The sequence below is a fragment of the Zeugodacus cucurbitae genome, chromosome 5 (assembly GCF_028554725.1).
Source record: "Zeugodacus cucurbitae isolate PBARC_wt_2022May chromosome 5, idZeuCucr1.2, whole genome shotgun sequence".
Lineage (NCBI taxonomy): Eukaryota > Metazoa > Arthropoda > Insecta > Diptera > Tephritidae > Zeugodacus > Zeugodacus cucurbitae.
The window spans coordinates 42,691,309-42,714,586 of NC_071670.1; the positions used below are offsets into that span (position 1 = coordinate 42,691,309).

Sequence of the window (23,278 nt, forward strand, 5' to 3'; positions counted from 1 at the left end):
ACCAAAAATGGTTAAAATCGGGTTATAACTTCCCCTATCTTTCATATACATTATATTCGGGTTATCATACTTCAAGTGGGTTTTATACCGCAGTATAAAACGGTTAGTATGTGAGATATCTAAGCAATATTAAGTGAGCATATAGCCTTGGCTATAGCGTACCTTGGTGGTGAAATCGATTCAAGAATTTTCGTTATTCTCGTGGACTTTATGCCGAATAAATGAGTAAAATTGTGTGTTCTAAGTTATTTTCATTTTAAGAAGTAGTAGCGCCATCTATCGAGAATCCTTTTACCAAGCCCTTGAGAAATAAATGTAAATTTCTTTGTATCTTTAAAGTGCAATTTAAAAATGAAAATTTGTCGTAATAAAATTAACTCTAATTATCAAATAACCGGTATAATATTCTCCGTTCTGGTGATACGCAAAAAAATGAATTCGAAAAATCCTTGCAACTCATTTTAGAATTCCTACGCTTTACCGTAGAAACTGTTAATCGGCAAAGCGTTTGGATTCTGAAACGAGTGGCAAGCAACAACAACAACAAAACAAAAGCTATCGAAATTGCCACCAAAGCAGTTGTGAAATGGTAAAACTGTGAACCTGTGGCAAAATAAGCAACAGAAAATACATTTTGTGAAGAAGTGAAAATAAGACATGGTCTTTGAAGAATAGACTACCCGCGCACTAAGGTAATTAAACTGCGTACAAATGCGATACATGCAACGTGCCACGCGTAATAAAATCACCGATACGAATTGCTGGCAAACGCGCGCTCCCTCACTCTCTGCTTCTCTCCTTTGCTCTCTCTTCCTCTTTCTGTTTGTGCGAGTAATTGGAATGTTCGAGCAATTATATGCCACAATTGCTTATCTGCATGCGGAAATCGCTTCGATTGCTTGCCACGCACTGACAGCTGCGCCAATTTTTCCAGCAACTGCTAGGGAGTTGAGAAACAAGTGGAGGATTGAAGCAATAAAGTCTTATGGCGTTTCGGTATTTCTTTGAATTTGATGCTGGTGCATGCTGCACTTGGCAATCGACATTGAAACACACGAAATTCCGCGCTAATTTTGCAATCAGTACGCGCTTTTGTTAAGCACAGTAATGTAATTTCGGCTGACTGCGGTTTGTTGTAGTCTTCAAAGGGGGTCTTTGGTGCGCACACCTGCCACAGAAGCAGATTATGTCGAGTTTTTTTTTTATTTTTTCATTTTTTATATGCTTTAACTAAGATTCTCCTACTTCGCCGCCTTCATTAACATTACGCAATGCACAAAGTGAAGTCTAATCAGCATGAATTTCAATTTAAGAACACTGAAGTGGAATAAAAAACGCAAATTGAAAACCACGCAAAAGTGGACAAGATATGAAAGAATTTAATGCAAAGCAACAAAAGAAAAACAAAAAATCAGTGAAAAAATAATTTTTATGCATATTTGCTCGTGTTTGAAAATGTGCGGCTTTAAATGGAATTTCCATTTGCCATATCGCTTTATCTGCTTCGCTAAGCAGCAGCACAGTGGCAGCGTACGCAGCAGTAACAGCAACAGCAACCCCAACGGTCAATAAGCGCCGACCGCCTAGCTGACTGGCACAACTCAACTCAACTCCACATACACGATACTCGAATGCCAGCTACGCTGCTCTCATACAAAAAATACTCGCGTAAAGCTAGCCGTTAGCATCGTCATAGTAAATAGTTTGCATATCGTCCCAATGGCCTCATTTACTCTTGCCACACTGCCACATCACTACGCGCTGACTGCTGTCGACCGACCAAGCGTTTGACTTTTGCACCAACAGCCACACCCACACCCTGGTAGCCTGGATCGCCCACCCACCTGTCATGCAGCACATTAAAAACTTAATTGAGGCAACGGTAAATAACGGCACAGTGAGCGCGCACACAGTTACAGTCAGTCAGTTAGGCTGGTTGGTAGTGAGTAAAAACAAGAACAACAACAACTAGAGAGGAAAAAATTACATTACAAAAAATCTCATTAACGCGCCAAAGTTTAAATTTCACGTGCAGTGAACCAAAAAAGCGCACAGCTCAACGGCAGAGCAGAGTCGAGTAGCAAGCGCCCCTGCTGCCGGAGTTCAAAGTTCAGCTAAAGCCACTGAGTAGAGTTTTTTTTTGTGCTTTTGTTGTAGCAATGACTTTAAATTCATTTTTGGAAAATCAGCGAATTCATTATTCCTCTAATATATGGTGTGATGTGTGCCACCGTGCTGAATATTTTGAAATTATGGCCTGAGAAGTGTAATAATGAAAAAGTTCCGTTCCGTTTCGGCGCAAGATAAGTAGAAGAGTTTAAACGGAATAACTTAAAACTTAACCAAACTGCTGAAATGCTGCTTCCGTTTCATATTTTCCACCAATTTTCTGCCACCTAAGCACTAAGCCTAGCGGCCTAACGATGGTAGGTAGGTGTTGGCGAAATTAATGGACGACAAAGCGGCAGCAGCCGAATTTGAATAACTCAGCGTCATTCGCAGGGCTTATCGCAGCACTAACTATGCATATATCTACCGTTATGTGTATGTATGTTTAGGTGTGTGTGTGTGCGCGCGCCTGCCAAACTTTAATCAGTTCTCAGGCATATTATCGACACTCGCAATCCCCACAACCACATACTGTCTTCTACCACCTTCTCTGCTTTTTGCTCCTGCCATGCCATCTTCAACATCATCAGCCAGCTTCGCGTAAGCCACAAGCATTTAAGCATTACAAAATGTAATTTGTTTTATTAATCAGCGCATAAGTATTGGAATTAAGTGCGTCGTGAGGCGAGCGATAAGCGCAAAAAGTAAAGAAGTGCCAGCGGTTGCGGGGCAAGCGATTGTCGAATATTGAATGAAGACGCAAGCGTTTAGCGGAATTTCACGCAATTTGCATATTTGTCGATATAGTCAAACAGGCAAAATGAAAGTGAGTGTGTGTGTGTGTAAAACACTATGCTAAGCTCAAGTTAAGTGTGTGTGTGTGTATGTTCTTGAAGTCAAATGGTTTTGTGCGTAAAATGCTTTGAAGTAGTTGATATACTGCTGGATTTCGCGCAGCGTCGCTTGAGCTGCAAATTTAAATTAAACAAAGCTTTGCATTACACGCCCATGCGCTCGCTTCGCTTAATCTAAAAGGTAGTTGGTAATCTCATTTGGGCATTTTTTTTTTACCAGATGCCAACTACTGTGTAGTTAAGAATTTGAAGTAAATTTTCGGGGGTTCTTAAGAATCATAGTGCATATTATAGGGGTATTCGATTCGCCAAGCGTTAGGGAGTAGCTAATCGAACACATTTTACTGATTTGGTCTCCTCTCTCTTTAATAAAATCTTCTTTATTAACATCCATGGGTTCTTTCCCTTTCAAGGCTTCTCAATGGTACAAAAACAGACTAGTGTCTATCAAATACTTACCGGTTCCCGCTAAACTTAAAGCGAATTTTTTAATGATGTTGGATTCTAAAATCAAAATCCTTCGGAATTATTTTTCTATTATGTTAATTATTTATGCCATAACTAAATATTTTGTTATTAAAATAATGAGAGCAGTAGTTCATTAAAACAAGTTTAAGACTTGATGATTCACTTTTGGGTATTAGCCACATCAAACAATTCTGTTTTTTATAATAAATAAATTTCCAAAATTAAAACAAATAAGCAAAGGCCAAGTTCGGGTGCACCCGAAAATTTTATACTCTCGAAATTTATTGATATATGTAGTTTTAGTTAGATTTATAGACCCATATATTCAGCATGCAGGTCAATAGAAAAACGAAAATCATCATACATATGTATATAGTATATGAGAGCTGAGGTTAGTACTGAACCTAATTCACTCATTTTTACCTTCAAGTTACATTAGATTCAAGATTATATGCTCATTTAATTTTGCTAAGATATCTTACATATTAACCGATATATGCGGTATAAAGCCCACCGTATTTTTGAAAAACCTATAATTAGGTAATGGGGTGCGTAAGGGAAGTGACTGCAGAATGTTTGGCTGATATAGCTTCAGTAGTTTACGAGATATGTACAAAAACTTTTTGGGGGCGGAGCCACGCCCACTTTCCCAAAAAAATTACGTTCAAATATGCCCCTTCCTAATGATATAAAGGATTTTACTTTCATAACTTTATTTATGGCTTAGTTATGGTATTTTATGGGCATGACAATGGTCCAAAGCGCCCATCAAAAGCAACCCTCCCATTATCCCAAGGAACATGTGTACCAAGTTTGGTCAGGATATCTTAATTTTTACACAAGTTATCCGTCACACGGATAGGCTAAAGGACGGATGGACGGAGAGACAGACTTCCGAATTTCAACTCATCCGTGATCATTTTCATATACATATATAACCCTATATCTAACTGGTTTAGTTTTATGACTTACAAACAATCGTTATGTGAACAAAACTATTATACTCTCTTAGAAAATTTGTTGAGAGAGTATAAAAAATGTAATCTTTATAATGCATCTAGTATATAGGTTTAGAAATTTAACGGGTTTTGACGTTCTAAGTAGTACTGAGTTTCTAGTATGTTCGGAGTATACATTTAGGGGACCAGCATTTTTCTTTAGCATTGCTAATCTACTGTTATTGCCCTACCACTTTCATATTTTCAAGCCCTACTTGAGCTCTTGCTTGAAACCTATAACACTTAATGGTTAATTAAGTCTTTTTTCATCAAATTTTCAGTGACAGCAATTAAATTCCTTTAATATTTTTTTTTAACTGCAAAGCAACTTCTGAGTAGCAAAATTATGTTTCCCTGCAAAGCAGTTAAGTTACAGCAATTTTCTCCAACACTTCACACTCTTTTCTTAAGACCAAATTTAACTGTAATATATTTTTGCATTTTGTTGTAATAACCATAAATAATTGAACACGGTGCGATAAGATAACATTTCATTTTTACAATTTCCCCTTGAAGTCTTGCATACAAATTATGGCGAAGCGTAGCTGTTGCCTGCCTGCAAGTAACGGTTATCTAGGAAATTGTTGTTGTTGGGGAGAGCAAAATTGCAACGAAAATTGAAATTCTTAAATTGATTGCGAACCCAATTGGATGCTGTTGCAGCTACAACAGCAACAACATAGCGAGGGTCAGCCGCAGAAAACTCAGCAGTAGCAGCAGCAGCTGTACACAGCGGCAGCAGCAACACTAGTAGCAGGAGCAACACAAGCAATAAATATAAATATTTAAATATTAAACGAATATTTATTGGCAAATTACCGCATAGCATGGCATAGCATAGTACAGTATAGCATCAAACTTGTTGGCTGGCAACAGCAGCGTCAGCAGTAGCAATAGTAGCGTCATGCTGCAACAATCAAGCAACGATTCAGAGGAGAGCCAAGAGGTACCCTGAAAAATACTTGCTTACAAATATATTTATGTGTGTCAGTTGGTTATATAAATTTGTGCACACTTTCTGTATAGTAATTGTTGTTGCCTTGCGGCTACGATCTCATTTCTCAGATACTGGGAATTTGTTGCTGGGGACAGGTTGCAGATTACTTTTGGTTATTTTTTATAATATTTATATGTATTTGATTGTGGGTGTGCCGTGACTCGTATCAATGCAATGTATTTCGTTGCATATATTTAGGCGCTGAGCCGCAGTAGTACCAGATATATTGCCACACGGCATGTATTTCTTTTGGCGAAAATAAATGAGGAAATTAGGGTAGTATTTAAAGTGTGAAGTGTGCAATGCAAGGTAGGCTAGTGATTTCTTTCACAGGTGTCAAATTTATTGTTTAGTGACAAATCTGAATTTAAATATGTAGACATTTTGAAACCTCCTTTCAACACATTTTTGTTTCTAAATAAGAAAAAGAATAGTTTAAAGATCGTTGGGTACCAATGTCAAATTTTATTTTATATAAAACTTTAAACAATGTTAATAAGCACATTTTTTGTGTTTATTGTTAAAATATAACCACTTTCTTCTTAATTTAATTCATCAGCTGGCAGTTATCTTGACAGTTTGTCACCGCTAGGAAGTACAATAAATTCTAAAACGGCAAGCAATATATCATTTCCTAAAATAGAAACACCAACCAATCAATAGTTTCTGTAGTTCCGAGTACTATCTGTCATTTTCATACATATGCACAAACTGTCGAATAAATAAGCACTTGTATATACAAGCTGCCAAAGTTTATATAAATTTCGTATATCACGATAGTGTAATTTATTTTCTCTGACCGATCTAGTTTCTGCATGAACAACATGATAAATAAAAGAGAAAAAAAACAGCTAAAATTAGAATAATATCACAAAATAAATGGAAACATGTAACGAATTCATTTACGCCATATGAATCCATCAAAATCAAAGTTAACAGCTTGTCAAAGGTAGCAATTTGCAGATTGCTACAAATACATACATACATGTATATATGGTACCTACATTTCAGTATTCACATGCAGATTAATACAAGTAACCAAAAAGCTCAATAAAATCCTCCCCAACTCGTAAAAGGTCATTTTATTATTAAAAAGCAATAGCAACCGCAGTGAGTTAAAGCTTCGAATGACTGTATATAGCATATCTGGAAATATATATGCATGAGCGTAAATAATCGGTGTATATATGTATAAAAAATTATTAACTCGTCTAGAAATATTCAAAAATTTAACGAGTGTCTATCTCTTATAATTTTGTTATTTTTACTCTAAAAAAGGGATGGGTTCATTATCATATACATATTTGCTGCTTGTTTCCAATACTGCATATAACCTTGTTTCGACCAATTTTTTCAAGAGAGACTTAATAGCAATCGCAGAGTATATCTAACCCATTTTGCAACCTCTTATATGGATATGGAAAGTGTCTGGATATATAAAACTAGAATTTACAGAGCAACTACTGAATATATGTTTTTGCTCTCCGTTATGAGATGACATAATTAGATAAAAAAAAATTAGATTGGGTGCAACCGAACATTTTATACTCTCGCGATTAATTGCTATATTTTTATTAAGATAACACAATTTTACCCATATATTCGGCATAAAGTCCACTAGAATAATGAAAATCATCATATATAGTATATGAGAGCTGCGTTAATTTTTGAACCGATTTCACTCATTTTCATCAACAAGGTACATTATATAAGACTATACGCCCATTTAATTTGGCTAAAATTGTTCACATATTAAGCGATTTAAAAGCTATTAAGCCCATCGTATTTTAAAAAAATCTATAATTAGGAAGGGAGCTAGGGGAAGTTATAACCCGATTTTAACCATTTACGCCACAGAGACAAACTATTAAAAGAAATGACCTTTAACTATCGTGAAACTTCTTCTAAAAAAATATTTAATTCGACTGAGGCTCTTTGAGAAATATGAGGGCAACTTTATTTCGCTTTTAAGCAACTTTAATTTATTTTTGTTAGTGTGTTTTTGTCTCTTGACACTAAAATACTCATTTAAAACATAATTTAGTCTGTCATCAGTAATTCTTCTTCTTCTTGACTGGCGTAGACACCGCTTACGCGGTTATAGCCGAGTCTAAAACAGCGCGCCACGTATCCCTATCAGTAATCATCTGTAATTATTTACATACTTCTAAATGGTGTATTTCTTTCACATTTCCGCAATTCATTCGCCAACGGATAGATATCGACCAAAATTTTCGATTTTGCGGATTCAATGATTTCGTAATTAGCGACATCTATTAGCCGCGGAATATATTTTTTCGAATCGGTAAGTGAGTTCAATGCGATGGTAAGTTATATTTTCGATTCAGTGACAATGATTCGGACGTAAAATTTTTCGATCGAGTCAAACCATTTTTCGATCGAAACGGATTCAATGATTGAAAAATTCCGATTAGGCACTGAGTTCTTCATGTTCGATATCCGGGGCATTGAAAATGTCAACAAGCGACTATTTTCATAACTTTATTTATGGCTTAGTTATAGCTCTTTATAGGTTTTCGGTTATCGCCATTTTGTGGGCGTGACAATGGGCCGATTACCACCATATGCGATACCAAGGTCCCCAAGGTATGTGTGTACCATGTTTCATTAAGATATCTCAGTTTTTACTCAAGTCCTGGCTTGCACGGACAGACAGATAGACGGACAGACAGACGCACGGATTTCAAATCTACAATAAGTTATTAAAGGTGTACGATCTAGTTACTTTATGTATGGAACGATGATTGAGATGGGTCTGTTCTCTAGATCGAAGTTGGCAAGTAGTTGGACAAATTTGTTATTAGATGCTAAAAGAAAATTAATATTTGTTCAGAATTCTTGAGTATCAAAAATGAATTTTCATATATGAAATCTTTCCGTAGTTAACCTGAACTATAAGGTCTGTTCCGAGAAATATCCTATTATACATTTTGGTTCTGCTCGAAGTATGGCAGCAAAATACATTAAGGTCATAGTGATGTACCTTACTACAAATACTTTATAAATAAAGTTGAGCGAGAGAATAACTCTGGACATTTGAGGAGAGATTTCAGATATATTAGCATAGATCTTGGTCTACAGAACGGTTAACTAACTAAAATCCTTGCATAGTCTTCAACGCAAACCATACAAATGCATTAGTAATGTGGTCCCTATAAAATTCTCCAATGAAAACAAGTATATTCCGAGAAAATCATAAACTCTGAGCGAAATCGGATAACAAATTCGATATTTCTTAATTTAAATTGCCTGAAATTAGATTATATCTTACCACAGATGTCGACACATTGCAGCCAATGTGTTTGAGGTCGCTTGCAACAACAACAACAAACTTAATTGCAAACTTTCGACATAAATCATTCATTTCTGATACATATATGTAAATACTATATGGCAACACAAGTATATTTATATTTGTATGTATGCATGTATGTCTCTCACAAATGTGTGCATAACAATATGAGAGCGTTTCATATGTAAATGCATATATATGTAATGTGGCATGCATAGCATAGCATAGACATGTTGTCAAGTTGATGCAACGAAAGCATCATGAGATATCGTTATGCATTGCTACACTGATTGCTTCACACACACACACATACCTGTTATAAATCTAGGTATGTCGACATAGTTGCGTGGCAGAGATTAAATCCCGTCTCAGTGTGAGCGTGAAATAGATTTTCTGTATTACACACACGCACCCACACATACATATATCAATCGGATTGAAATGGCAAGTGGATTTACGCTAGCACACACACACACACCAACACACCAAGATATAGTGAACGTTTTGCCATTTCCGCCACAACTAACTAACGTTGGCAATGTGTTTGTTTTTGTTGTTGGTGTTGTTGTTGTACCTATCAACGTGGCTAACACGATTTGAATGCTGCTGCTGCTCCTCCGCGTAACATACGAGTACTCTTAGTATATGCATGCATATTTGCCGCTTGCGCGCTTCGCTGAATTTATAGCTGAATAATTCTGGCAGCAATTGGAGCGGTGGCGACACACACAGGAATACTTATAGACATGAATATGAATATCAAGAAAAACGTAGATGGTGGATTGGTGGATGAGGTGTTTTGGTAAACTAGTTTGGCTTGACATTCGCAATCACAGTGTGAACAAATATCGACACGCTGTGCCACCTTGGCCTGTGCGCTCTGCTTCAAATGGGAAATAGATATGCACTAGCTACAAATATACTAGAAATATATATGCTTATGTGTCTAACTGTGCTCTCTCGCACCACCTTTGGCCGTCGCCGCGCGCCAGCACACTCATCATTCAAGTGTGTGTCCTTGTGTTGGCAGCGACCGCCAAAGTTGCATGTTGCAAGTGCCAAATTGTGGCGTCAAGTGGCACATTTTCGCGCATTGCAAGCGCACAGCTACACAGACACTTGTGCGCGCAATTTCACTTCTCATTCGCATTCGCATTCCCATTCGACATATCACTAGCCGCTGGAGTGTTTTTTCGCCATCACTTTCTTCACCACTGCTGCGCCTGTGTCTCCTTCAAAGCAACCCACAAGGATACAGAAAATACATTTTCCCAGACGCTGCTGGTTGGCAAACCGCAGCATTGCTGCCGCTGATCCTTTTGCCTGCTGCTGTAGTGTCCTTCTGCGGTTGCATGAGTCGTCGTCGTCGTCGACGGAGGCTGAGAGGAAGGCGACAGCGACAACGGCGGCAACACATAAGTGCTCATAAGCCGCTGCTAATGCGTTTTGCACAACTATTACCATTTACAAGTGCGCGCGCGCACACACACACACACTCATACATTCAAACCGAACATTCGAATGTTTATTTTTTTTTTTGCCTTTTTCAAGTGCAAGTGTTGTAGTCAAGTGCGTGTGCGTTCATTTTGTGATTGTGTGTGTGGGTGATTGCAATTTGCGGCCAGCCTAAATGCAATTTTTGCGGTTAAGTAAAATGCGGTTTGCTACTCAAGCGCCAAGATTCCGCCACTATGCCACTGCGGGGGTGTGGCAACAACGAACGAACAATTTGCGGTGGCATGAACTGCGATTTTGCTGGTGACAGCTACAGATGTGTGGCTATGTTGCAACACCATGCCTGTAAATGTGTGGATATGTATGATAATCTGTGTGTGTGTGAGTGCGTGCATTTGCAATTATTTGCGTGATTATAGGCGCTGCCGCCTTGCCACTAAATTGCGCTGATTGATTTGAAATTTATCATCGAATTGCGAAATAATAAATTAAAGCCGTTACACGCCGCCAAGCAGATGTATGTATGTATTTGAAATTAAAATACTCGTACCCTTGGTACTCATGTGGTCTAATAATAATGCCATAAATTTCAATTATTTCCAATGAAATTTGTTTGATTTATAAATCATAAATCACGGTTATGAAATGAAATAAATCATTGCAATACATTCGCGTGTAGTCTTTAATAAAATACCAATTTTGGCAATTTCAATGTAATATTCTAAATTAAAGTGTTGATTATTATATATACTTCTAACTAACTCTCAACTTATATCCTTGATATCCGGCCAATACATATCCAAGTGCCACTGGACCCAAACATTGCACCAATGCGGACATGGGATCATATTAAATCTTGTCACTGAACTCGGTTTGGATTGGTCCTGTGACCGGGAAACCGAGACTATTGGGGAAATTAAAGCAACATTCTCCTTCCCCAGCAGAGAAGATTGGACCAACGACACAATCATAGATAGTACCAACGGTGAAACGGTGAAAGCAGCTTAAAGCTAAACGACTACAATTCGGTATTTCAAGCTGAGATTGTCGGACTAAGGGAAGGCGCTAGGTGGACCTGCGCCCATACAAACAGGTCCATCAACTTTCTTGTGGATAGCCAAGCCGCGATGAAGGCTATCCGCTGCGCCAATACAAAGTCTCAATGTGTCAGATCATGCAAAGAGGCAATTAATAGACTAGCGGGAGAAAACTCAGTTAGTATTATCTGGGTACACGGTCATATAGGTATATAAGGGAACGAAAAGGCAGATGAGTTGGCTAGCTCAGGAACAGCTGGGAACACAGTTTCCTTAAACTGCCCCAGATCTTAGAATCTTCGTTAAATCGACCGAGTTGTTCAGGTGACGCTTATCAGGGTACCTTCGGAGAGCACAATGAGCCTAATAATGGCCTAAGTGCGGCCGCTTGCAGTCAGGCCCTCTTCGACTCCCTTTTCAACCAACCGACTCTCAACTTTATTCCTGCAATTTATGTGTTTCTATCGAATTTTGATTCCCGAAATGGACTATAATTAAATCGGTACGACTAAAATTAAAAATTACAAAAATATAATTACTATAACGGTTACAATTTTATTTTCGGATTACAAGTATAATTACAATTTCAATAACAATTATGGTTACTATTAAAATTATGAACAAAATTACTTGATAATTACAATTTAAATCGCTATTACAACTATAATTACTTTTAAACACGTGATTACTTTTATAATTCCAACTGAAATTTTGATAAAAAACGACCATAATAAAAAGTTATGACTACAATTACCTTTAACGTTGCTATTAAATATTATTATGATTACAATTACAACTAGAATTAGAATTTTGATTCGAATTACAGTTCACAATTCAAGTAAACTCGCAACTTAAATAACTATTGAATTTCTGATTACAATTACATTAACATTAACAAGTGAAATTTTCATTACTTTTACAATTACTTTATGATTACAATTATTATTAAAATTCCGATTTAAATTGTAACTATATTAAAATTAAAATTGAATCTCAAGTGCAATAACGTTTACAATTATGACTACATTTACAATTAAAATTATGATTACATTGAAATTTCAAAATAGTAAATTCGCAACTACAATTACTATTGAATTTCTGATTAAAACTGAAGTTTGGATTAAAACCATACATAATAAATAGATATGACTACAATTACGATTAAAATTGTTATTAAAATGGAAAATTATTACGATTACCATTACAATTACAGTTGACATTACAAGTAAACGCGTTACGAAAATTACTATTGAATGTTTAATTACAGTTACAGTAACATTAGCAAGTGCAATTAATATTACCATTACTTTATGATTACAATTGTAATTAAAATTTCGTTTTAAATTGTAACTATAATTACAATGAAAACTGAATTACGAATTAAAATAGCAATTACACTATTGATTATTATCACAATTACAATTACAATTACAATTACGATTACATTAAAATTCCAATTACAATTTACAACTAAAATAATACATGATATGAACATTGATAGGGCGTTCATCAAATTTTCATCTATAATTATTCTAATTAAAATTACAAGTAAGTTCCTTACTACAATCAACATTTCCATTACTAAGGTTAACGTTAGCTTTGTAATTGAAGTTGGAATTACAAGTGCATATTTCACAAACGGTATTACTGTTTAAGGATGGGATCATGTGTAGAAGTTCACGCAAGTGAGGAAAGTTTTTGATTGTCACTCACTTGGGAGTGGCCAGAAACGATTCTTTTCCACATGGTTCAAGCAGCTCACGACTTCCGGTTTTAGACCAAGTATCCTCTGGGTAGCCAACAGACATCCGTTTGAAGGCGAGCTAAAGTGAGAAGGCGAAGCCCGCTTATGCGGTTGTGCGTAGGGTTTGGGACCCACCACATAAAAACACCCCCCAATGAAAAATCTACGAAAGCCTCGGATGAGACACCCCCCTTTTGATGACGACCCCTGCAAACGTTTTAAGGATAATGATATAAGGGCATGCACCTGGAATGTCCGGACCCTTAATTGGGAAGGTGCCTCTGCCCAGCTGGTTGATGTCCTCATACGACTTAAGGCTGACATCACCGCCATCCAAGAAGTGCGATGGACGGGACAAGGACGGAAGAAGGTGGGTCCTTGTGACATCTACTACAGCGGCCATATAAAGGAGCGCAAATTTGGTGTTGGATTTGTGGTGGGAGAGAGACTACGTCGCAGAGTCCTGGCATTCACCCCGGTGGATGAACGTCTAGCCACAATCCGCATCAAAGCGAGGTTCTTCAACATATCGCTGATTTGCGCCCACGCCCCAACGGAAGAGAAGGACGATGTGACCAAAGATGCTTTCTATGAGCGCCTAGAACGCACCTATGAGCGCTGCCCCCGCCACGATGTAAAAGTCGTGCTTGGTGATTTTAACGCCAGGGTGGGTAAAGAAGGTGTCTTTGGCACAACAGTCGGAAAATTCAGCCTCCATGACGAAACATCGCCAAACGGCCTGAGGCTGATCGACTTCGCTGGGGCCCGAAATATGGTCGTCTGTAGTACCAGATTCCAGCATAAGAAAATACATCAAGCTACTTGGCTGTCTCCTGATCGAAACACGCGGAACCAAATCGATCACGTTGTGATAGACGGAAGACATGTCTCCTGTGTTTTAGACGTGCGTACGCTCCGAGGACCAAATATAGACTCGGACCATTATCTGGTCGCAGCGAAGATACGCACCCGCCTCTGTGCAGCAAAGAATGCCCGTCAACAAACACACGGAAGGTTCGACGTCGAAAAGCTGCAATCGCAACAGACAGCCACGAAATACTCTACTCGACTTGCACTCCTGCTCTCTGAGAGCACTCATCAGCATCTCGGTATAAGGGAACTGTGGAACGGCATCTCAAACTCACTGCGTACCGCTGCAGCCGAAACAATTGGTTTTCGGCAACGACAAAAAACAAGCTGGTACGATGAGGAGTGCCGTCTCGCAGCGGAGAGAAAACAGACTGCCTACCTCGCAACATTGCAAACGACCACAACACGTGCGGGATGGGATAGATACCGAGAGCTGAAGAGGGAAGCGAGACGCATTTGCAGACAAAAAAAGAAAGAGGCCGAAATGCGTGAGTACGAAGAGCTTGAGAAGCTGGCAGACAGAGGGAATGCTCGAAAATTTTATGAAAAAATGAAGCGACTTAACGAAGGTTTCAAGACCGGAGCATCCTCATGTAGAGACCAAGGTGGTAATCTGGTAACCGATGTCCAGGGCATACTGGGATTATGGAGGGAACACTTCTCCGACCTGCTGAATGGCAGTGAGAGTACAACACCAGGAGATGGCGAACCCGATCCCCCAATCGATGACGATGGAACAGATGTTCCATTACCCGACCATGAAGAAATTCGAATAGCAATTACCCGATTGAAGAACAACAAAGCAGCGGGGGCCGATAGATTACCGGCAAAACTATTCAAATACGGCGGCGAAGAACTGATAAGGTGCATGCATCAGCTTCTTTGCAGAATATGGTCGGAAGAAAGCATGCCTGACGATTGGAATCTCAGTGTGCTCTGCCCAATCCATAAAAAGGGAGATCCCACAATCTGCGCCAATTACCGTGGGATCAGCCTCCTAAATATCGCATACAAGGTTCTATCGAGCGTATTGTGTGAAAGACTAAAGCCCACCGTCAACAAACTGATTGGACCTTATCAGTGTGGCTTTAGACCTGGAAAATCGACAACTGACCAGATATTCACCATGCGCCAAATCTTGGAAAAGACCCGAGAAAAGAGGATCGACACACACCACCTTTTTGTCGATTTTAAAGCTGCTTTCGACAGCACGAAAAGGAGCTGCCTTTACGCCGCGATGTCTGAATTTGGTATCCCCGCAAAACTAATACGGCTGTGTAAATTGACGTTGAGCAACACCAAAAGCTCCGTCATGATTGGGAAGGACCTCTCCGAGCCGTTCGATACCAAACGAGGTTTCAGACAAGGTGACTCACTATCGTGCGACTTCTTTAACCTGATGCTGGAAAAAATTATAAGAGCTGCAGAGCTAAACCGAGAAGGTACAATCTTCTACAAGAGTGTACAGCTCCTGGCGTACGCCGATGATATTGATATCATCGGAAGCAACAACCGCGCCGTTTGTTCTGCTTTTTCCCGCATGGATAAGGAGGCGAAGCGAATGGGTCTGGAGGTGAATGAGGACAAGACGAAATATCTCCTGTCATCAAACAAACAGTCGGCGCATTCGCGTCTTGGCTCCCACGTCACTGTTGACAGTCATAACTTCGAGGTCGTAGATAATTTCGTATACCTGGGAACCAGCATCAACAACACGAACAATGTCAGCCTCGAAATCCAGCGCAGAATAACTCTTGCCAACAGGTGCTACTTTGGACTGAGTAGGCAATTGAACAGTAAAGTCCTCTCTCGACGAACCAAAATCAAGCTCTACAAGTCGCTTATCATTCCCGTCCTGCTTTACGGTGCAGAAGCTTGGACGATGTCAACATCAGATGAGACGACACTAGGAGTTTTCGAGAGGAAAATTTTGCGCAAGATTTATGGTCCTCAGAACATTGGCAACGGCGAATACCGCAGACGATGGAACGATGAGCTGTACGAGTTATACGACGACATTGACATAGTTCAGCGAATAAAAAGACAGCGGCTACGCTGGCTAGGTCATGTTGTCCGAATGGACGAAAACACTCCAGCCCTGAAAGTGTTCGATGCAGTACCCGCCGGAGGAAGCCGAGGAAGGGGAAGGCCTCCACTCCGTTGGAGGGACCAGGTGGAGAGCGACCTGGTTACACTTGGGATCTCCAACTGGCGCCGAACTGCGAAGGAGAGAGACAGGTGGCGCACTATCGTCGATTCGGCTATAACCGGCTAAACGGTTGCAACGCCAATCACATACATACATACATTACTGTTTAACATTTTTACTCAGCTCTACACGCACTTACTTACATCTTCTTTCAATTATTTGCAAATAATTACAAAATTATACGCCGTGTTAATTAGTCCGGTGCAGTTAGTTGCTACCTACCGTGCGAAATCGCTACCTTGTTATGCGCAAATTTGCATTACAAATAAAATCAGAGAACGCGATGTGATTTCTCTACGTTTCAAATGGATTTTTAATGAAGCCCTTTCGTTGGAACTGCGAATTTCGTTTGTATTGCAACATTTGCATTTTGCATTTCGCGTAAACAGTTTTCGTGGAATTGCATTTATATAATAATACTTAACTGCCTTTACCTTGCAACACTCTGGCATATTAATTTAATAAAAATGCAATTCCCTTCACGTTTAGTAGGTACTCTGGCCCTGGCTCTGGCGCTGGTAAAAGGTGGGTGATGTGAGTGGCGCAAACATTTTGCTTTAATGTACATATTTATACGAAATCGTTGTGTTCGTACACTTAGTAATTACTATAATGATGCATCCGCTAATTAGTTTCTCATTTCTATTTGCTTTTTTGTCTTTGCAGAGGCTGATTACACTCTGGATGATTCTTTTTGGAATGAAGAAAGTCCTGTCGGTAAGTGAAGTTGCATTTATTTGGTAGAGTTAAATAATATTATAATACGAGTATTTTAATATAAAAGTTTGGGTATGGGTATATAATAGGTAGGACGATTATCTATTGGGAATACTAAATTTGTGATTTCACTTTGTTTTGATGCTTCGAGCTATATCAATATATCACGACTGTTGAGAGAAAAGTGTACTAACAATGAAAAAATATTGAATTGAAATAGATAAGGAAAGAAAAAAGCTTTCATAATTACTTTTAAAGGGAACTTTCATCAATGAAAGCTTTTAAATGCCATCAGTACTGAGAGGCGAATATATTGATTGAAAGAAATTTCGAATGAAATAGAGTGATGATTACAAAAACTTCGAAATATTCTCATAATCAGTCGTAATTAGATTTATATAAAAGCCCAAAAGTATTTTAAATGTTATCAGAACTAACAGTCTCAAATATCAATTGAAAGAGTTTTGAATTGAAATGCAGAAAGTGATAAAAAAAGTATATCTAACTATTGCCATAATTACTCTTAACGACAATAGAGTGAAAGCTCACTGAAAGCTTTTAAATATTATCCTTAATAAAAAGCAAACATATTGATTAAGATAGCTGTGGAGTGAAAAAGAGAAGCAGATGATTAAACGGATAATTTTAAAAATATTCTCATAATTACTTTTATCTAGGGTATATGAAAGCTCACTAAAGCTTTTACAAAAATATTGAGTGAAATATCTTACGATTTAAATGAAAAGAGGATTATAGGCGTTTCTAAAAGCTCTCATAATAACTCCTATATATAATATCTGAGAAAAGCTCTTAAATATTTTAAATGTTATCAGAACTAATCTGTACTTGTTGATTAGAATGTGAAAGTTTTGGACTAAAATGCAGAAAAAGAGGACTAAACATAATATATTTTTAAATTTCCTATAATTATTCCTAACTTGAAGAAATACAGAATTATAGTGAGAAAATTTTCTCTACATCACTCTTAAAGAGAGTTTACAGCTTACACATATTTGAAATGTTATCAAGTGAAAGCTAAAGTTGATATGAAAGCTCGACGGTTTAGAGGTCTGAGAGGCAGTCTCATTTAACTTTAAATTCTTCGTTATTGGAATAAAAAATCGAGGAATTTAAATAAAATTTTAGGTGAGGTTACAAAAGGTTCAATATTTCCGGTATAGTCTGAAGTAAAATAAAGGATTTGATATTCCATGCAATCCAAAAGGAGTCTTCTCGTTGACATGATTTCCCACTCAACCCTGCTCGTAACATCCTGTAAACTACTATTCGTTGCATGTGCAACACATCGTTAAGGCCATTAAACGAGGCGGATAATATATGTTGCATGCAACACTGCTTGCTGTCCGCAATGTACTGCAACCACCGGCAATTTGGCATATTGGTTGCACGGTACACAACGCGTTCGTTCCTTTGCAGGCGTGTTTGCAACGCTTGGTGTGTCAGGCTACATAACATTAAGTGCGTGCAACACCAAGTGTTAAATTATTGCATACAAAGTTGCAACATGCTGTCGCAAGTGCGCCATCATAAGAAGCATCTCATTAGGGTATATGTAAACGATTTTTTTATAAAGTCATTGTTGTTGTTGTAAAAGTTGCTGTCTCTAGTGCCCGTGCAATCAATATTGTTATTCTTGTTATTGTTGTTGTTGTTTTGTTGCTGCACGTTGCTTCGTATATTGCTACATTATTGACCCTTGTTGCCTGCGCTACGGCGCTGCCGTTAGTCTGCTGTGTTGCAAGCTGTTGAACGCTCCGTAATTGCTGTGTATTGCTTTGAGGTACGTTAAAGTACTAGTTGCTGTTGTTGCTACTGTTGTTTTTCATGCTGTTTAATGCTGCTAACAACGCTTCCACTACTACGAGACACTAGAAATATGTATGTACTACTAGCTTCGCACAGTGCAGTGTAATTGCTATTGTTTTTGTCATTAACGGTAGAGTTATTACTGCGTGTTGGCATTTTGTTGTTGTTGTCATCGTTTTTTCGTTGTTGCTGCGTTGCAGCTGCTTTGGTCGCATTTAAACATACGCAACTTTGCACATTCATCATTTGGCAACGACAACGCAGTGGCGGTCATAGTAACGGTGTTTGGTAAACCGGTTCGGTAACGGTCTGTAACGCAAAACAATAACAAAAACAACAATAACAATACATACTAACTTTCTTGCTAGCAGCGTTAGCTAAAATCTGGCGTTTCCAAACAAAAAGCAATAACAATAACCGTAACAGCAACAACAACAACAAGCGTAACACGCGCCAGAGCATCCGGCATACAGCTTGAGCAAGCTCGCTTACTCGGATTATGCAGTTGTCCGCCTTAGAGTATGCCTTGTTTACGCTTGTTTTAACTGCAGCTGTGCTTGTAGTTGTTTGTTTTGTTCTGTTTTTTCTTCTCTTCAGTGTTAATGTTATTGTCGTTGTAGGAATTAGCCTTCAACAAGCTGCATTGCATCGCATTGCTTAGCTTTGCGCTTAAGAGGAGCAGCGTGTTAGCCGCTGCTGACGTTGTCGCTTAATAGCCAATGCGCAAAACTTTTCCTTCTCAAAGCAGCCAGCCATTCGCCAGCTGTGTTGCACTTATCCCTGCGTCACCAATACATACACACATAGAAATATATATGTATAAGTATGTGTACTTGTAAGCCCGTTAAGCTGCTAGCATTTGTCTGCAGTTTACTTTGATTAATGGTAATTTTTCGCTCGTAGCTGTTATTGTGTTGTGTTGCGTGCTTATAATGAATGCCAAGGTGGGGTGTACTATTTATGGCTACTTGCTAAGAAATTTGCTTTTGAGATTTGTAAGAACAACAAGGCTACTTGCTAAGAAATTTGCTTTTGAGATTTGTAAGAACAACAAATGGAGATTTTAAAGTGTGTTCTTTAGAATTTTCTTTGTGTAGAATATTTAGTTATTAAATGTTGGTTGGTTAAACCTTAAATTTGAGGTGTGTGAATATTAAGATTTCCAAGCTTTTTCAGTAAAGCTTCATTGGAAAACTAAAATATATTCTTCGGTGGATTTTAAAATACCTCGTATATATTTTAGACTGAATATTCGATATCTCATTTGGATGGGTAAATGAAATACCTCAGGTAGGGTGCTCTATCTTCTAATATCAAATTTTCTCAACTCAATAAAGTGTATATTAATAAGCTTTATCCCTCGTTTTCCATCTTTGGCACAATTCTCATTGATTCATATGCCACTGAGAAGTATTATGTCATACTCATGGAAGTGGTATCCTTTATTATCTGAAGTGAGCTCCTTGTGGTTAGGCTAATGCTCTTTTATCTGTGCAAAGTGTAGGAGAAGGACCGATTTGCTGATGGAGGGGAGTAAAATGATTATTCATAAATAATTCGAATAAGTTTAGTGGTTGGTCTACCGCCGTGAGCTCTCTACCAACTTTAATTCAAGGTTTCCAGATCAGTGTATAGGTTTGCAGTCAGATATTATGAAAATCTTTACTGAATGGTTCGACTAATACTAGTTCGTATTATTTCGGAGTACCGTAAAGTGCTCTCTGATAATACGCATATAAGTGTTGACTCAAAATGGATTCACTGGAAACTGAGATACTGCTGGGCCTGCAACCTTTTTTCAATATAAAGAAGAATTACCATAGAATATCGTGACTTCACGGGTGCTGGACAACCGGCACAATTTTTTTTCGCGATTGCAAGTACTCAATGTTCCAGCGAGAATCGTCTTTGAGATGGAATCTTAACTCTCGAAACTTTTTGAGTTTAAGGTACGAATCGAGACTTAGTAGCTCCATACTCATGAATTTTACTTCACTTTTCTTTGAGGTGGAATCTTGACTCTCGAAACTTTGTGAGTTTAAGGTTAGAATCGGTTCTAAGTAGCTCCATACTCATGAATTTTATTTCAATTTTCTTTGAGATGGAAACTTTGAGAGTTTAAGGTTGGAATCGAGACATTGTAGCTCCATACTCATGAATTTTACTCTACTTTTCTGGATAATCAGAATCGTGGTGGAATCTTGATTCTCGAAACTTTGTGAGTTTAAGGTTAAAGGTCATTAGCTCTAGTATGGCAGATGGTGGTTTTATCGATCTCTTAAGCACTCAAGACCTTTTGCGTTACAAGGTGATACTCTTGTTTAGGTTTAGTACAAAGGGTGTTGTTGGAACTATATAGTATGGGGTTAATGTCTCTTTGAGCACCATCTCCTTATCTTAAGCAATATTCAAAAGCAAAGTGAAATTGTCTTATCCTGATTTCTTGTAATTTTCAATGTTTCAGGCCTAATGAATACGCTTCTTCGATCCGTCGTCTTACTTATAAATTTGTGTCTATATCTTTACCGATACTGTTATATTATTTCGATTAAACTGTGGGTCAATATAATTAGAAAACCTTTAAATAAAATACTGCGCTTGAGTACAGAAAACCAAAGTGAACATAAAACGAACGAACTGCTAAAACAAAGTGAAAACAAACTAAAACCGTTAACTGGACTAGTGTTGCAGTGTGATGCAACAGCGCATTGCCCTTAAGTGAAGGATATGCTTTGTTGCTATTGTATACTTGTGCTATTGCCTTTGATGGCACAAAGCAACAACCTCGCACTATGACGGCGGACACAGGGGTGTACACCAACATATATATACATACATACATATACATATACTCGTATATATGTAAATATAAAAAAAACACGAGCAGTGTAAATACACTAGCCGAGTTGTAGCCTTGCCAAAGGCTACTCGCTTTCTTCGCTTTGCCACACACACACACACATACACTTCACTTTGCTTTGCTTTGCAGCAAATTTTCAATGCATTCGCAATTGCGTTTCCATTAAAATTGTAGATGTGTAGTTGCACTCAATAACTGCAGGTGGTAGGTGGCAATCGCGACTACTCGAGTGCTGGTGAATGTTAGTGGCATTGGTGGTGCGGCGGTGGCGGCGGCGGCGACTTTAATGCATTTTTATTGCATCAACTCGCTAGCGCGCTGAACTAAGGTTTCGTCTGGCAACGCCAAAGCTTTGATGCGCTGAGGCAGCATTGTATGGAGGGCGGACGGAGTGATGGAATGACGGAATGGATGAAATAAAATAAAATGATGAACAAAGCAGCGGTGTGCAAGGCAGCGCGGTCGAATGTATCTTTGGATCTTTGGGGACGCAGTCTCGGGACGGCAGACGGCTATCCCTAGTGTATGCAAAAGTATTTGCATTTCGTAACAGTTACATTACGAGCTTTGTATATATGTATGTATGTTTAGGATTGCTCCTGCACTTATTGCATTCACATCACTTGAAGAAAGAGAGCGGAACGCGCGCACTTTGGCGCGAATGTCTTTATTGAGTGAGTAGAAGCAATAAAACTTATTGAAACATTTGAGCGCAGACAAAAGCGTAGATAAAGCACACACGCGCGCAAGTTAGCAAGCAATGAAATGGCAAATAATTGTGCAGCAGGATTCGACAAGGACGCGGCGCGGATAAAAGCGGACTTGAAAGACACACGCGCGCGTTGGTTGGCAGTAAAAGAAAAATGCATCAGCGCGCGTGCGGCTAAGAAGCTTTACAAGCGCTTTGTAGAGTCTAGTTGCTTTTATTGTTTTTATTTTATTTTGGATTTTGAAACTGAATTGAAAAAATTCTCGCGCTAAAAACGGCGAGTGGCGGCATGCAACCCGTATGACTACACGCCGAAAGTGGCATCTTCAGCACGCAGCAATTGCGTTTGGGATGCATGCGCTTTGCAGCTGCAGCTGCAGCGACGGGAATTTGCTTAAACAATTTATATGCCAAAGTGTTGCGAGCGAATGCCGCGACTCTGACTCGTTTGTATGCCATTTGTTCGTGTGCAGCAACAATAGCGTTAAAGCGCAATAACAATTGCAACGCAAACAAGGCATACCAAAAGTCATTGCTGCATAGCTTCCGTTTCCACTTCCGCTTCCGCCGCGGAACACTCTTGCGTTCCAAACTATAAAATTTCAATTTATTTACACGCGCACACACACACACACACACGTGCTTCTCTTCTCAATTCTCTTGCTCTGCTCATCAATGTTGCATTTTCTTCAAATTGAGTTTGTACAGCTGGCTTTCGACAAGTCATCGCACATCGCGTTTGTATGACGCAAGTAAAGTTTAATTGAAATCAACCGGGCGTATGAGTAATTTTAGCGCATTGCGATGATTACTAAGCAACTATTAGATGAATTTGGTGTAAATGGGAGGGTGGAAGCATACATATGTATATACATTTCCGAGATTAAATATTTGCACTTGAGGAGATGCATTAAAATAAAAAATAAAATAAAATAAAATAAAATAAAATAAAATAAAATAAAATAAAATAAAATAAAATAAAATAAAATAAAATAAAATAAAATAAAATAAAATAAAATAAAATAAAATAAAATTAAATTAAATAAAAAATAAAATAAATTTAATAAAAAATAAAATAAAATAAAATAAAATAAAATAAAATAAAATAATA

At 38.3% G+C, this 23,278-nt stretch overlaps 1 protein-coding gene across 16 annotated transcripts in view; it reads left to right on the top strand.

The window, feature by feature from the left end:
• LOC105216030 (disintegrin and metalloproteinase domain-containing protein 9) overlaps positions 1-23,278 on the top strand; it is a 510,771-nt gene that overhangs the window by 152,222 nt on the left and 335,271 nt on the right. For all 16 annotated transcript variants that reach the window (XM_054231408.1, XM_054231409.1, XM_054231410.1 and 13 more), the window contains exon 3: positions 16,721-16,771. In XM_054231408.1, coding sequence (XP_054087383.1) covers positions 16,721-16,771 — 51 coding nt within the window. The remainder of the gene's footprint in view (positions 1-16,720; positions 16,772-23,278) is intronic.